General features: G+C 44.8%; 1 protein-coding gene across 1 annotated transcript in view; it reads left to right on the top strand.

Annotated features, from left to right (window-relative positions):
• The window catches only part of LOC123350600 (butyrophilin subfamily 3 member A1-like), a 71,841-nt gene that overhangs the window by 31,480 nt on the left and 27,163 nt on the right, over positions 1-13,198 (top strand). Inside the window, exon 11 of the mRNA XM_044989247.1 lies at positions 253-427. Within this exon, the coding sequence (XP_044845182.1) occupies positions 253-427 (175 nt within the window). The remainder of the gene's footprint in view (positions 1-252; positions 428-13,198) is intronic.

Below are 13,198 nucleotides of genomic sequence, written 5' to 3'. Positions count from 1 at the left end.
AGACAGACCCTTAGAAGCTGCAAGCTGCTTCCACAGCAACCAACTTCCTTTGGCAAAATGCTCCCTGGGCTCCCCCTAAAACGGGAGCCACTAACAACGCCACCGACTGCTCTGGCCCATTCCCCTTCCCAGGTGATCTCCCTGCCCCAACCCTCTACCTGAGCCAGACGTCTGCCCAACCAGGGGGCTCTGTGCAGCTCCAGTGCTCTGTGATCTCACAGGCCCCAGTCACTTGCATCATCTTCTGTTAAGGATGGGGAGGAGATTTCATCCCAGATGGGTTTGGAGGACAAGTTCACCTATGGCTATAACCATACGGTGTCCAGTGGCAGCTCTGGAAATTATGCCTGTGTCTATGAGATGAAGAACAGTGACAAACGGGTGACCAAATCCCACCTCAGCCCTGCTAAGCACCTCAGCGTAACCTGTGAGTGGCATGTGTGTGTGTGTGTGTGTGTGTGTGTGTGTGTGTGTGTGTGTGTGTGTGTGTGTGTGTGTGTGTGTGTGTGTGTGTGTGTGTGTGTGAGAGAGAGAGAGAGAGAGAGAGAGAGAGAGAGAGAGAGACTGTGATGGGTTCAGTCACAGAGACCCCCTTGGGATTGTCACCTGACATGCTAATATTATTTCTGAGCCCATTTTCCCTGACGGCTTGGGACTCCAGAACCCTGCTTTGTTGAACCAGACACACTAGCATGCTGCAACACAGACCCAGGGTCTGAACCACGCCCTCAAAGCTGCACACTTTAACTGAAAACCACTCAGCAGATCACCTATCTCCAGCACCCAGACACCCAGTTCCCAATGGGATCCAAACCCCAAATAAATCCGTTCTACATTGTATAAAGCTCTATACACCGATAGAGATATATGCACAGCTGTTTGCTCCCCCAGGTATTAATCACTTACTCTGGGTTTAATAATAAACAAAAGTGATTTTATTAAGTATAAAAAGTAGGATTTAAGTGGTTTTAAGTAATAACGGACAGAACAAAGTAAGTCACCATGAAAAATAAAACTAAACACACAAGTCTAAGCCTCATACATTAAGAAACTGAATACAGGTAAATCTCACCCTTAGGGATATTCCAATAAGCTTCTTTCACAGACTAGACTTCTTCCTAGTCTGGGCCTAATCCTTTCCCTTGGTACAGCCCTTCTTAGTTCCACCTCCAGTGATAACTAGGGGATTTCTCATGACTGGCAGCCCCTTTTTTTCTGTTCCACCTCCTTTTATATCTTTGACACAAGACAGGAATCTTTTGTCTCTCTCTGGGTTCCCAACCCTCCTTCTAAATGGAAAAGCACCAGGTTTAAAATAGATTCCAGTATCATGTGACCTGGTCATGTCCTGTGAAACCCCAGCCTCACTCACAGGAACACAGGAAGGTTTGCAAGTAAACAGAGCCATGTACAATCAAGTGTCCTAGTCAATGGGAGCCAGCAAGATTCTAAACCACCATTAATGGCCCACACTTTTCGTAATTACAATAGGACTTCAGAGTTATACTTCATATTTCTAGTTTTAGATACAAGAATGATACATTCATACAAATAGGATGAACACACTCAGTAGATTATAAGCTTTGTAATGATACCTTGCAAGAGACTGTCCCTGCCCACAGGTATATGGGATCTTGGGGAGCAATTACCACACAGGTGGGGTGCCAATTAATTTCTTTATTAAAGGAAAAAGGAAGTGGTGGGAATTTAACAATGAAATACGATGGGATGGGGTGTATATGGTGTTTACAATAGACTATGATGGGGGGGTTCTTCTTATTGAACAGTGTAGGAGTTCTAACAGTGGGGTACAGTAAGTGGGGTTCAGCACAATGGGATACAGTACAGTCAATAAGCAACTCAACCTTATATAGGAACAACTTTAGATACAGTGTGGAATGCAAAATGTACCCAAAAGAAATGCAAAGTAAAATGGTAGCTTCAATGCAAATACAAAGTATATCAGAAAAGTGGAGGCAACCAATGGGGTGTTATAACCACAAGTAAAATGTGAATCACAATGCAATGATACAATATGGGTGATAAGTGAAATTATGCAATGTAACAGTATAAAAGAAAATTAATGACTTAATTTGTGAGGCTGTGATAGCAGATAATCTGCAAGAGTGTACCTAAAGGCTGAGTCGAGAAACAGGAGTGGGGAGGGGAGTGAATGATCAGGGGCAACTGATGAGAGGAGAGTGCAGCTGAAAGCAGCGAGAGACTCTGAAGCCCTGCGGGGTGAAGCCCAGAGCAGTCTTCAGGAGCCTGCGGGCTGGACGTATGGGAGACAAGAACAGCTGGAGCGCACGTAAGGGGAGTCTGGGAGCAGCAAGAGGGGAGGGCGCTGAACATGCAAGCGATGGGAAGGCACGTGGAGAATGGGGGAGATGGCTGAGGGAAGAAACAGGTTGCAGCAGCAGAGAGCACTTCAGGGAAGCTGCGGAGCAGCGGGGTAAAGACAAATGGAGCAGTGTGATGGTGATCTTCGGTAGGGGAGTGGCAGCGGAGAAGCGGGAGCACGAACACAGGGGATACAGGGAGAGGCAGCAGAGAAGTGTAAAGAAGGGCTAGAGGGAGGTTTAAGCAACAAGCGGACACCCCCCCAAAAAAAGGAAAGAAGCGGCAAAGGGTTTGGGAAGTTACACACGGGGAGAAGCAGCAAGGGGTTTGGGAAGTTCGGAGGGTGATGCAGACGCGGGGGAAAAAGCAGCAAAGGGTTACAACAGGGAGACACGGAGAAGTACACAGAGCGGGAGATTGGAGCGGGGGAAAAACAGACACAGGAAAGTTCAGGGAGAGATCAGGACAGCAGGAAGATGAATTAAAGCAGCAAAAACCTTATCTATTGTCTAACTTAATCAAACTTATATAAAATGACAAGCAGCTTGTACAAAGTAACAAAACAGGTACAGAATACAACCAGGCAATGGCTTTTTAAAATCTATCTTAACCAACGACTAGGCAAAGCAACAAATATCACAATTCTAAGCAAAACTATAACAAGCAACTATACGGAGCAACAAAACAGCAAACTATAGCAAGGCAGGTGAAACTTACAAGCGCTACAATCTTAGCAAACTAGGACTTATTAGACTAAAAAGCAAAACCTATGGTGCACCTTATGCTATGGGGAAGTTACAGAGGGAAGAGTGGTATGTGCCCAGGATACAGCTCCCAAGGCAGCCCCCAAGGAAGCCAAGGGATGGTGGCTGCAGCAGTGGATACGGCTGAAAGCAGTGAGCCCCGAAGCAAAGCCCACTGGAGCAGAGCTTAGCGGCGGCACAAACTTATTTTTAGCGGCAAAGTGCCACTGAGTTTAAGAGAGGTTTTAAGACACAGACCAAGGTTTAGCTTGAGTCTGTGTGCTGGGGAAACAGAGACAGCAGCTAAAATAATGAAATAAAAGTATAGAAAGTTTTACAGTGGGATTCTTACCAGTCCCCAAGGCAGCAGCAAAGGCAGAAGCAGCAACAACATCAGAGGAAGCAAGGAGGGCTCGGTACGGTCTCGATAATCAGGAGGTCTCTCAGGGCAGTGGCCCTGATAAACAACTTAACAGCCAGGGAGGGGCGGCCACAGAAGGAGAACAAGAACAAAATGGAGTAAGGGGACAGCTGTAAGAAACAAAATGGAGTAGGGGGAAAGCTGTAACAGACAGAGACCTTTTGCATGAAGCATATTCCAATTACATTATATTCACACTCATTAGCATATTTTCATAAAGTCATATGGAGTGCAACATCACAGATTGTATCCCAGCTCAGCCCTGGCCAGTAACAGGGGGGCGGGAGGGAAAAGTCATTTCTCTCCTGCAGGAAATTCTGACATTTCAAATTTTATTTTCATATGGAATCAGGATGAAAAGTCAAAATTTGATATATTTCATGGAAGAGAAATTCAACAATATTTTTACATCAAAACGTCTTGTCAAAATGTTTGTGTTTTGCAGAAACAGCATTTTCTGATGGAAAATTGTTCCATTGGAGATTTGTTGACTGTCTCCACACACATCTCTACATGCCCTACGGATCTCTGGCCCCAATCCAGGAAACCTCTGAACACATGCTCTAGGCCAACCCTATCCAGGACAACACCTTCTCATTAGGTGGTTATCTTTAAGCTCCTGCTAAAGTCCCATTGATGGAACTAAAGTGGTTATTTGAAGTTAAGTTTGTACCTGGGAGCTGTCCTGAATAGTGATGCTTCCCCGAAGCAGGGCAGTTCCCACATGGATGTTTCTTGCCTCGAGAAGCTCACCCTTAGAGCTGGGGGGAAATCCAGGTTTACTTCCACACAAATATTGTTAACAAACATATATCATTCAAAACTTGTGATGGGGAATGCCAATGTTTTGATGAAAAAAATATGCATGAAGTTCAACAAAAATTTTCCTTTTATCTTATTTTGACTAGACATTTTCCTTTGTTTTGGGTTTTCAGAACAAAAACGAGACAAAATGTCATAAGAACATGAGAACATAAGAACGGATGTACCGGGTCAGACCAAAGGTCCATTGTAGCTCAGTATCCTGTCTACTGACAGTGGCCCATGCTAGGTGCCCCAGAGGGAATGAACCTAACAGGAAATGATCAAGTGATCTCTCTCCTGCCATCCATCTCCATCCTCTGACAAACAAAGGCTAGGGACACCATTCCTTACCCGTCCTGTCTAATAGCCATTAATGGACTTAACCACCATGAATTTATCCGGTTCTCTTTTAAATGCTGTTGTAGACCGAGCCTTCACAGCCTCCTCAGGTAAGGAGTTCCACAAGTTGACTGTGTGCTGCGTGAAGAAGAACTTCCTTTTATTTGTTTTAAACCTGCTGCCTATTCATTTCATTTGGTGACCCCTTGTTCTTGTATTATGGGAATAAGTAAATAACTTTTCCTTATCCAATTTCTCCACATCACTGATGATTTTATAGACCTCAATCATATCCCCCCTTAGTCTCCTCTTTTCCAAGTTGAAGAATCCTAGCCTCTTTAATCTTTCCTCATATGTGACCCTCTCCAAACCCCTAATCATTTTAGTTGCCCTTTTCTGAACCTTGTCTAATGCCAGTATATCTTTTTTGAGATGAGGAGACCACATCTGTATGCAGTATTCGAGATGTGGGAGTACCATGGATTTATATACGGGTAATAATATATTCTCAGTCTTATTCTCTATCCCCTTTTTAATGATTCCTAACATCCTGTTTGCTTTTTTGACCACCTCTGCACACTGCGTGGACATCTTCAGAGAACTATCCACGATGACTCCAAGATCTTTTTCCTGACTCGTTGTAGCTAAATTAGCGCCCATCATATTGTATGTATAGTTGAGGTTATTTTTTCCAATCTGCATTACTTTACATTTATCCACATTAAATTTCATTTGCCATTTTGTTGCCCAATCACTTAATTTTGTGAGATCTTTTTGAAGTTCTTCACAATTTGCTTTGGTCTTAACTATCTTGAGCAGTTTAGTATTGTCTGCAAACTTTGCCAGCTCACTTTTTACCCCTTTCTCCAGATCATTTATGAATAAGTTGAACAGGACTGGTCCGAGGACTGACCTTTGGGGAACACCACTAGTTACCCCTCTCCATTCTGAGAATTTACCATTAATTCCTACCCTTTGTTCCCTGTCTTTTAACCAGTACTCAGTCCATGAAAAGACCTTCCCTTTTATCCCATGACAGCTTAATTAACGTAAGAGCCTTTGGTGAGGGACCTTGTTAAAGGCTTTCTGGAAATCTAAGTACACTACGTCCACCGGATCCCCCTTGTCCACATATTTGTTGTCCCCTTCAAAGAACTCTAATAGATTAGTAAGACACAATTTCCCTTTACAGAAACCATGTTGACTATTGCTCAACAGTTTATGTTCTTCAATGTGTCTGATAATTTTTTTCTTTATTATTGTTTCGACTAATTTGCCCGGTACTGATGTTAGATTTACCAGTCTGTAATTGCTGGGGTCACCTCTAGAGCCCTTTTTAAATATTGGCGTTACATTAGCTAACTTCCAGTCACTGGGTTCTGAAGCTGATTTAAAGGGCAGGTTACAAACCTTAGTTAATAGTTCCGCAACTTCACATTTGAGTTCTTTCAGAATTCTTGGGTGAATGCCATCTGGTCCCGGTGACTTGTTAATGTAAAGTTTATCAATTAATTCCAAAACCTCCTCTAGTGACACTTCGATCTGTGACAGTTCCTCAGATTTGTCACCTACAAAAGCCGGCTTAGGTTTGGGAATCTCTATAACATCCTCAGCCTTGAAGACTGAAGCAAAGAATCCATTTAGTTTCTCCGCAATGACTTTATCGTCTTTAAGTGCTCCTTTGTATCTCGATCATCAAGGGGCCCCACTGGTTGTTTAGCAGGCTTCCTGCTTCTGATGTACTTAAAAAACATTTTGTTATTACCTTTGAAGTTTTTGGCTAGCCGTTCTTCAAACTCCTCTTTGGCTTTTCTTATTATATTTTTGCACTTAATTTGGCAGTGTTTATGCTCCTTTCTATTTGCCTCACAAGGATTTGACTTCCACTTTTTAAAGGAAGTCTTTTTATCTCTCATTGCTTCTTTTACATGGTTTTTAAGCCACGGTGGCTCTTTTTTAGTTCTTTTACAGTTTTTCTAAATTTGGGGTATACATTTAAGTTGGGCCTCTATTATGGTGTCTTTAAAAAGCGCCCATGCAGCTTGCAGGGATTTCACTTTAGTCACCATACCTTTTAACTTCTGTTTAACTAACCCCCTCATTATTGCATAGTTTCCGCTTTTGAAATTAAATGCCACAGTGTTGGGCTGTTGAGATGTTCTTCCCACCACAGGGATGTGGAATGCTATTGTATTATGGTCACTATTTCCAAGCGGTCCTGTTATAGTTACCACTTGGACCAGCTCCTGCGCTCCACTCAGGATTAAATCTAGAGTTGCCTCTCCCCTTGTGGGTTCCTGTACCAGCTGCTCCATGAAGCAGTCATTTAAAATATCGAGAAATTTTATCTCTGCATTTCATCCTGAAGTGAAATGTTCCCAGTCAATATGGGGATAATTGAAATCCCCCACTATTATTGAGTTCTTAATTTTGATAGCCTCTCTAATTTCCCTTAGCATTTCATCATCACTATTACTGTCCTGGCCAGGTGGTCGATAATAGATCCCTAATGTTATATTCTTATTAGAGCATGACACTTCTATCCATAGAGATTCTATGGAACATGTGGATTCGCTTAAGATTTTTACTTCATTTGAATCTACATTTTCTTTCACATATTGTGCCACTCCCCTCCTCCCCCCGCACGACCTGTTCTGTCCTTCTTATATATTTTGTACCCCGGAATGATTGTGTCCCATTGATTGCTCTCAGTCCACCAGGTTTCTGTGATGCCTATTATATCAATATCCTCCTTTATCACAAGGCACTCTAGTTCACCCATCTTATTATTTAGACTTCTAGCATTTGTGTACAAGCACTTTAAAAACTTGTCACTGTTTATTTTTCTGCCCTTTTCTGATGTGTCAGATTCTTTTTTCTGTGACTGTTTAACATCTGATCTGGCCCTTACATTATCTTCTTCCATCTTCTGCTCCTGACTATAACGTAGAAATTCTCTATCAGTAGACTCTCCCCTAAGAGAAGTCTGTGTCCAATCCACATGCTCTTCAACAGAGTTGGCTTTCCCCCATCTCCTAGTTTAAAAACTGCTCTACAACCTTTTTAATCATGCCAATATTTTTATGGCCAACCTGGAACAACGCTTCCTCAGCTCTCGTCCACTCACGCCCCTTCTCTACCTACGCTACATTGATGACATCTTCATCATCTGGACCCATGGGAAGGAGACTCTGGAAAAATTCCACCACGATTTCAACAGCTTCCACCTCACCATCAGCCTCAGCCTGGGCCAATCTACACGGGAGGTCCACTTCCTAGACACCACGGTGCAAATAAGTGATGGTCACATTAACACCACCCTATACCGGAAACCTACCGACCGCTATGCCTACCTTCATGCCTCCAGCTTCCATCCCAGGCACACCACACGATCCATTGTCTATAGCCAAGAACTGAGGTACAACCACATCTGCTCTAACCCCTCAGACAGAGACCAACACATACAAAATCTCCACCAAGCATTCTCAAAACTACAGTACCCGCACGAGGAAATAAGGAAACAGATCAACAGAGCCAAACGTGTACCCAGAAGCCTCCTACTGCAAGACAAACCCAAGAAAGAAACCAACAGGACTCCACTGGCCATCACATACAGTCCCCAGCTAAAACCCCTCCAATGTATCATCAGGGATCTACAGCCTATCCTAGACAATGATCCCACACTTTCACAGGCCTTGGGTGGCAGGCCAGTCCTCGCCCACAGACAATCTGCCAACCTGAAGCATATTCTCACCAGTAACTGCACACCGTACCATAGTAACTCTAGCTCAGGAACCAATCCATGCAACAAACCTGGATGCCAACTCTGCACACATATCTACACCAGCGACACCATCACAGGACCTAACCAGATCAGCCACACCATCACCGGTTCATTCACCTGCACGTCCACCAATGTAATATATGCCATCATATGCCAGCAATGCCCCTCTGATATGTACATCGGCCAAACTGGACAGTCTCTACGGAAAAGGATAAATGGACACAAATCAGATATTAGGAATGGCAATATACAAAAACCTGTAGGAGAACACTTCAACCTCCCTGGCCACACAACAGCAGATCTTAAGGTGGCCATCCTGCAGCAAAAAAACTTCAGGACCAGACTTCAGAGAGAAACTGCTGAGCTTCAGTTCATCTGCAAATTTGACACCATCAGCTCAGGATTAAACAAAGACTGTGAATGGCTTGCCAACTACAAAAGCAATTTCTCCTCCCTTGGTTTTCACACTTCAACAGCTAGAACAGGGCCTCATCCTCCCTGATTGAACTAACCTCGTTATCTCTAGCTTGCTTCTTGCTTGCATATATATACCTGCCCCTGGAAATTTCCACTACATGCATCCGACGAAGTGGGTATTCACCCACGAAAGCTCATGCTGCAAAACGTCTGTTAGTCTATAAGGTGCCACAGGATTTTTTGAACCTTTTTAACGTTTAGTGCCAGCAGTCTGGTTCCACTTTGGTTTAGGTGGAGCCCATCTCTCCTGTATAGGCTCCTCCCATCCCAAAAGTTTCTCCAGTTCCTAATGAATATAAACCCCTCCTCTCTACACCATCATCTCATCCACGCATTGAGACTCTGAAGCTCTGCCTGCCTACCTGGCCCTGCGCGTGGAACTGGGAGCATTTCTGAGAATGCCACCATAGAGGTCCTGGATTTCAGTCTCTTCCCTAGCAGCCTAAATTTGGCCTCCACGACATCTCTCCTACCCTTCCCTATGTCATTGGTACCTACATGTACCATGACCACCGGCTCCTCCCCAGCACTACACATAAGTCTGTCTAGATGTCTCGAGAGATCTGCAATCTTCGCACCAGGCAGGCAAGTCACCATACGGTTCTCCCGGTCATCACAAACCCAGCTATCTACGTTTCTAATGATCGTATCTCCCATTACTAACACCTGCCTTTTCCTAGCAACTGAAGTTCCCTCCCCCAGAGAGGTAACCTCAGTGCGAGAGGAAACCCCAGCACCATCTGGAAGGAGGGTCCCAACTATGGGAAGGTTTCCCTCTGCTCCCATTGACTGCTCTGCTTCCCTGGGCCTTTCTTCCTCCTCAACAGCACAGGGGCTGTCTGATCGGAGGTGGAGCAATTCTACAGTGTCCCAGAAAGCCTCATCAACATACCTCTCTGCCTCCCTTAGCTCATCCAGTTCTGCCACCTTGGCCTCCAAAGCCCATACTTAATTTCTAAGGGCCAGCAGCTCCTTGCACCGACTGCACACATATGCCACCCGCCCACAGAGCAGGTAATCATACATGCTACACTCAGTGCAATAAACTGGATAGCCCCCACTCTGCTGCTGGGCTTCTGCCTGCATTGTCTCCTAGTTAATGAAAGGGTTGTTTAAAGCAAGAAGGTTTGAATGTAGTTTGGTTTATAGGTTTTAAAGGGAATAAAGGGAAACAGATAGAACCAGCAAGGGACCCTCACTCCCTTCCCACTCTCCTTCCAAACTCCCTTGCAAAACTCCCTGGTCACTGCCCCTGGTTGCTTGTGCGCTACTTTATAAAGCCCTGGCCTGTGTGAATGCCCCGCACACTGATTAAGGCTTCTAGCTTTCAGACCTTCCTTTGAAGCTCACAGGTTCCAACTGCCAGCCACAGCACATGGTCCTTCAAACACATTTAGAAAAACAGAGCCTTTTGCTTTGTTTCCTTTCAAAGGGACATTTTCCTTCTATTTCAGGATTTGGAAAACAAAAATGAAACAAAACTGTCAGTTCAAAACAAAATAAAATGTCTTTCATTTCAATATTATTTCTCTGGAATGACTAAGAAGATCATTGCATGTGCACATTCGGAGGGAAACATTTGATTCGTTAAACTGTGTTTGGATTAAAAAATGTTGGGTCAAAATAATTTGTGGAAAACTTTACTCACAAAGAACAGCCAATAATGTTGCCCTGCAGATAACCGTGGGATGAGCTCCCTGGGTAGGTTCATGAGGACATGAGGGGTTATTATCATGGGACTCAGCCAGCTCCAGCCAGCAGGGACTTGCCGGTGGCTGCTTGGAGAGGCCATTCACATCGAGGTTCTTTCCTAGGGCTGGATCTAAAGCTCCTGCTGGGAATTACAATCCCTGCCCCCATGGTTCTGGCTGTGGTGCTTTATCTGCTGGGAAAGAAAGGTGGGTATGAGAGTGAGGCCAAGCCGTGATAGCAAATGTACAGACAGGCATGGCAGAGACAACCCCTTAGTTTCCTGGTACCCAGTGTGTCTGGGATGGGGGGGAAGAGAGATGATCAAAGACACAGTGAAATCAATCATTCATTACTGGGAGGCTGGCTGGGGAGAAACATCAAAGATTTGATGAAAGGGATTATCATTGTGATTAATTATTTGTATTACGGTAGCACTCTGGAGCCCCAGTCAGGGATCAGAGCCCCATTGTGCTAGGTGTTGTACATTATTTATTTGGTATTGTGACAAAGTTCCTCCTCTGCCTTGGTGGGTCCTGTGCTTTCTGGCGGATTTGCTCGCCTCAGAGGTTCATGGAAGCCCTCAGTTTGGCCAATTTTACCACTTACTCAAACCTGCTGTTCACTCAATTAACCTCATCACTGGCCAGCATGGGGGGAAGGGAGAACAATCCCCACAGTCTCTGTTATTCCCCCTTTGGTGGGACCCACAATCCAGGTCAACACCTCTTGTGTCAAATAGGGAGTTCAGGGATTGGGGGGAACTCGGGCCTGCTCTCTACTCCTGGTTCCAGCCCAGGGCCCTGTGGATTGCAGCTGTCTACTATGTCTCCTGTAACAGCTGTGTGACAACTACAACTCCCCGGGCCACTTCCCCAGGACCTTCCCCCAGCACCTTCTTTGTCCTCACCTCAGGACCTTCTTCCAGATACCCGATGGTGTTTGTAGCCTTCAATCCTCCAGCACCGTGTCCTCTCACTCCCAGCTTCTTATATGCCTGTCCCTAACTGAAGGGAAGTCTTTCTTTTTAACCAGATGTCCTGGTTAGCCTACCTGCATTAATTGGTTCTAGTAGCTTCCTAATTGGCTCCAGGTCTCCTAATTAGCCTGCTTGCCTTAATCGGTTCTAGCAGTTTCATGATTGTTCTGAAATAGTCTCCGTTATTTTGCCCTGGGAAAAGGACCTGCGTAATCTGGGGCTAGCATTTCTATCTTCCACCACTCTCCTGTAGCCATCTGGGCTAACCCTATCACAGTATGTAACTGTAGTGCCCTGGAGACCCAATAAGGGAACAGGACTCCACTAGGCCAGGCACTGCACAGATCAATAATGAAGGCTACAGTCCCGGCCCCATAGATGGTCACAATCTAGGATTCAGCCACAGATGTGTCTCCAGATGGAATATCAACATGCAGGTATCTAAAGCTGCAGTTCAGGAAGGCATCCCCTAGTCAGGAAGGGCCCTTACATCTGTGCCCGTGTGTAAGTGCTTTCCTGAATCAGGGCCTAACAACTCTGAAACTAGAGCTCTGGACACAACTCTGCCCTGCCAACCTTTCCTCACACAGCGTCCCCATCCCCAAGCTTTCACAGCACTCGAGTCACCCCAATAATCTCGAGACTGGCTTAAGACTCATGGGATTTCCAACTAGTTACCTGTGTGGGTTCTTTGTATTTGCCTGGGGCATTTCATCTTAGAGGGGGTGTCTCGAGTCACATTTTCAGGGTTTTCTTCCCAAACATGAGGGTTATAAATTTACTTTTTTTAATGAAAGCTGAGTTTCTTACTAACTCTCCTGACTATCAGACCTGGGGCTTTACGTAGAACATCAAATGCCATGAGACCGGAACTAAAATTGTGAGACTTGGGGACAGGGCTCCCAAGAGCAGTCAGTGCATCTGGTAGAGGAGAGCACTGGGCTGGGCCATCGGGATGGGACTCTGCACCATTGTGATGATAAATTGGGGCCGTGACACTCAGTTTCTATCTCTCTCTCTGCCCACGAGGAAACATGTCCACATATCTGATCACATTGTCTCACTGCCTTCCAGTTCCATCTCTACTGAGGGATCAAAGGTAGGAGGAGATTATTCCCTCTCCCATCTACTTTTCTTTCTCTTCTCTCTGCCTCAAAGAAGGGCTGATGGTCACTCCAGCATTTAGGCTGAGCTCAGCTTTCCTACGACAGGGGCGTAGCCCCAGGTCTGATAGTCAGGAGAGTTAGTAAGAAACTCAGCTTTCATTTCCTGCGTTTTCAAAGTGATAGAGAAGTTGTTCTTGGTATGTTTACCTGTAACTTACATCTCTCTGAAAATTAAAGGTGCTAATGATTTACAACCTCATGTGGACTCAGACAAGCACAAAAAAGTAGTTTGAGGAGAGAACTCATCAACAAAATGGACAGATTATTTTGCAAAACCAGGCAGCAAATCAGAGGATGGCTGTTACTGCATCAGAGGGTGCTTTTTCATTTCACACCATTAAGCATCATAATAGCATTAAGTCAATGGATTGCACATCTATCTTTTTGAAGAAGACATTCCCTGATTATGAAGTAGCTTGGAAATTTTCAAGTGATAGAACCAAGACAGAAGCA

This window comes from Mauremys mutica, chromosome 15, assembly GCF_020497125.1.
Source record: "Mauremys mutica isolate MM-2020 ecotype Southern chromosome 15, ASM2049712v1, whole genome shotgun sequence".
Taxonomy (NCBI): Eukaryota; Metazoa; Chordata; order Testudines; family Geoemydidae; genus Mauremys; species Mauremys mutica.
The sequence above is the reverse complement of the archived record's forward strand: the minus strand, read 5'-3'. Positions and strand labels throughout refer to the sequence as shown.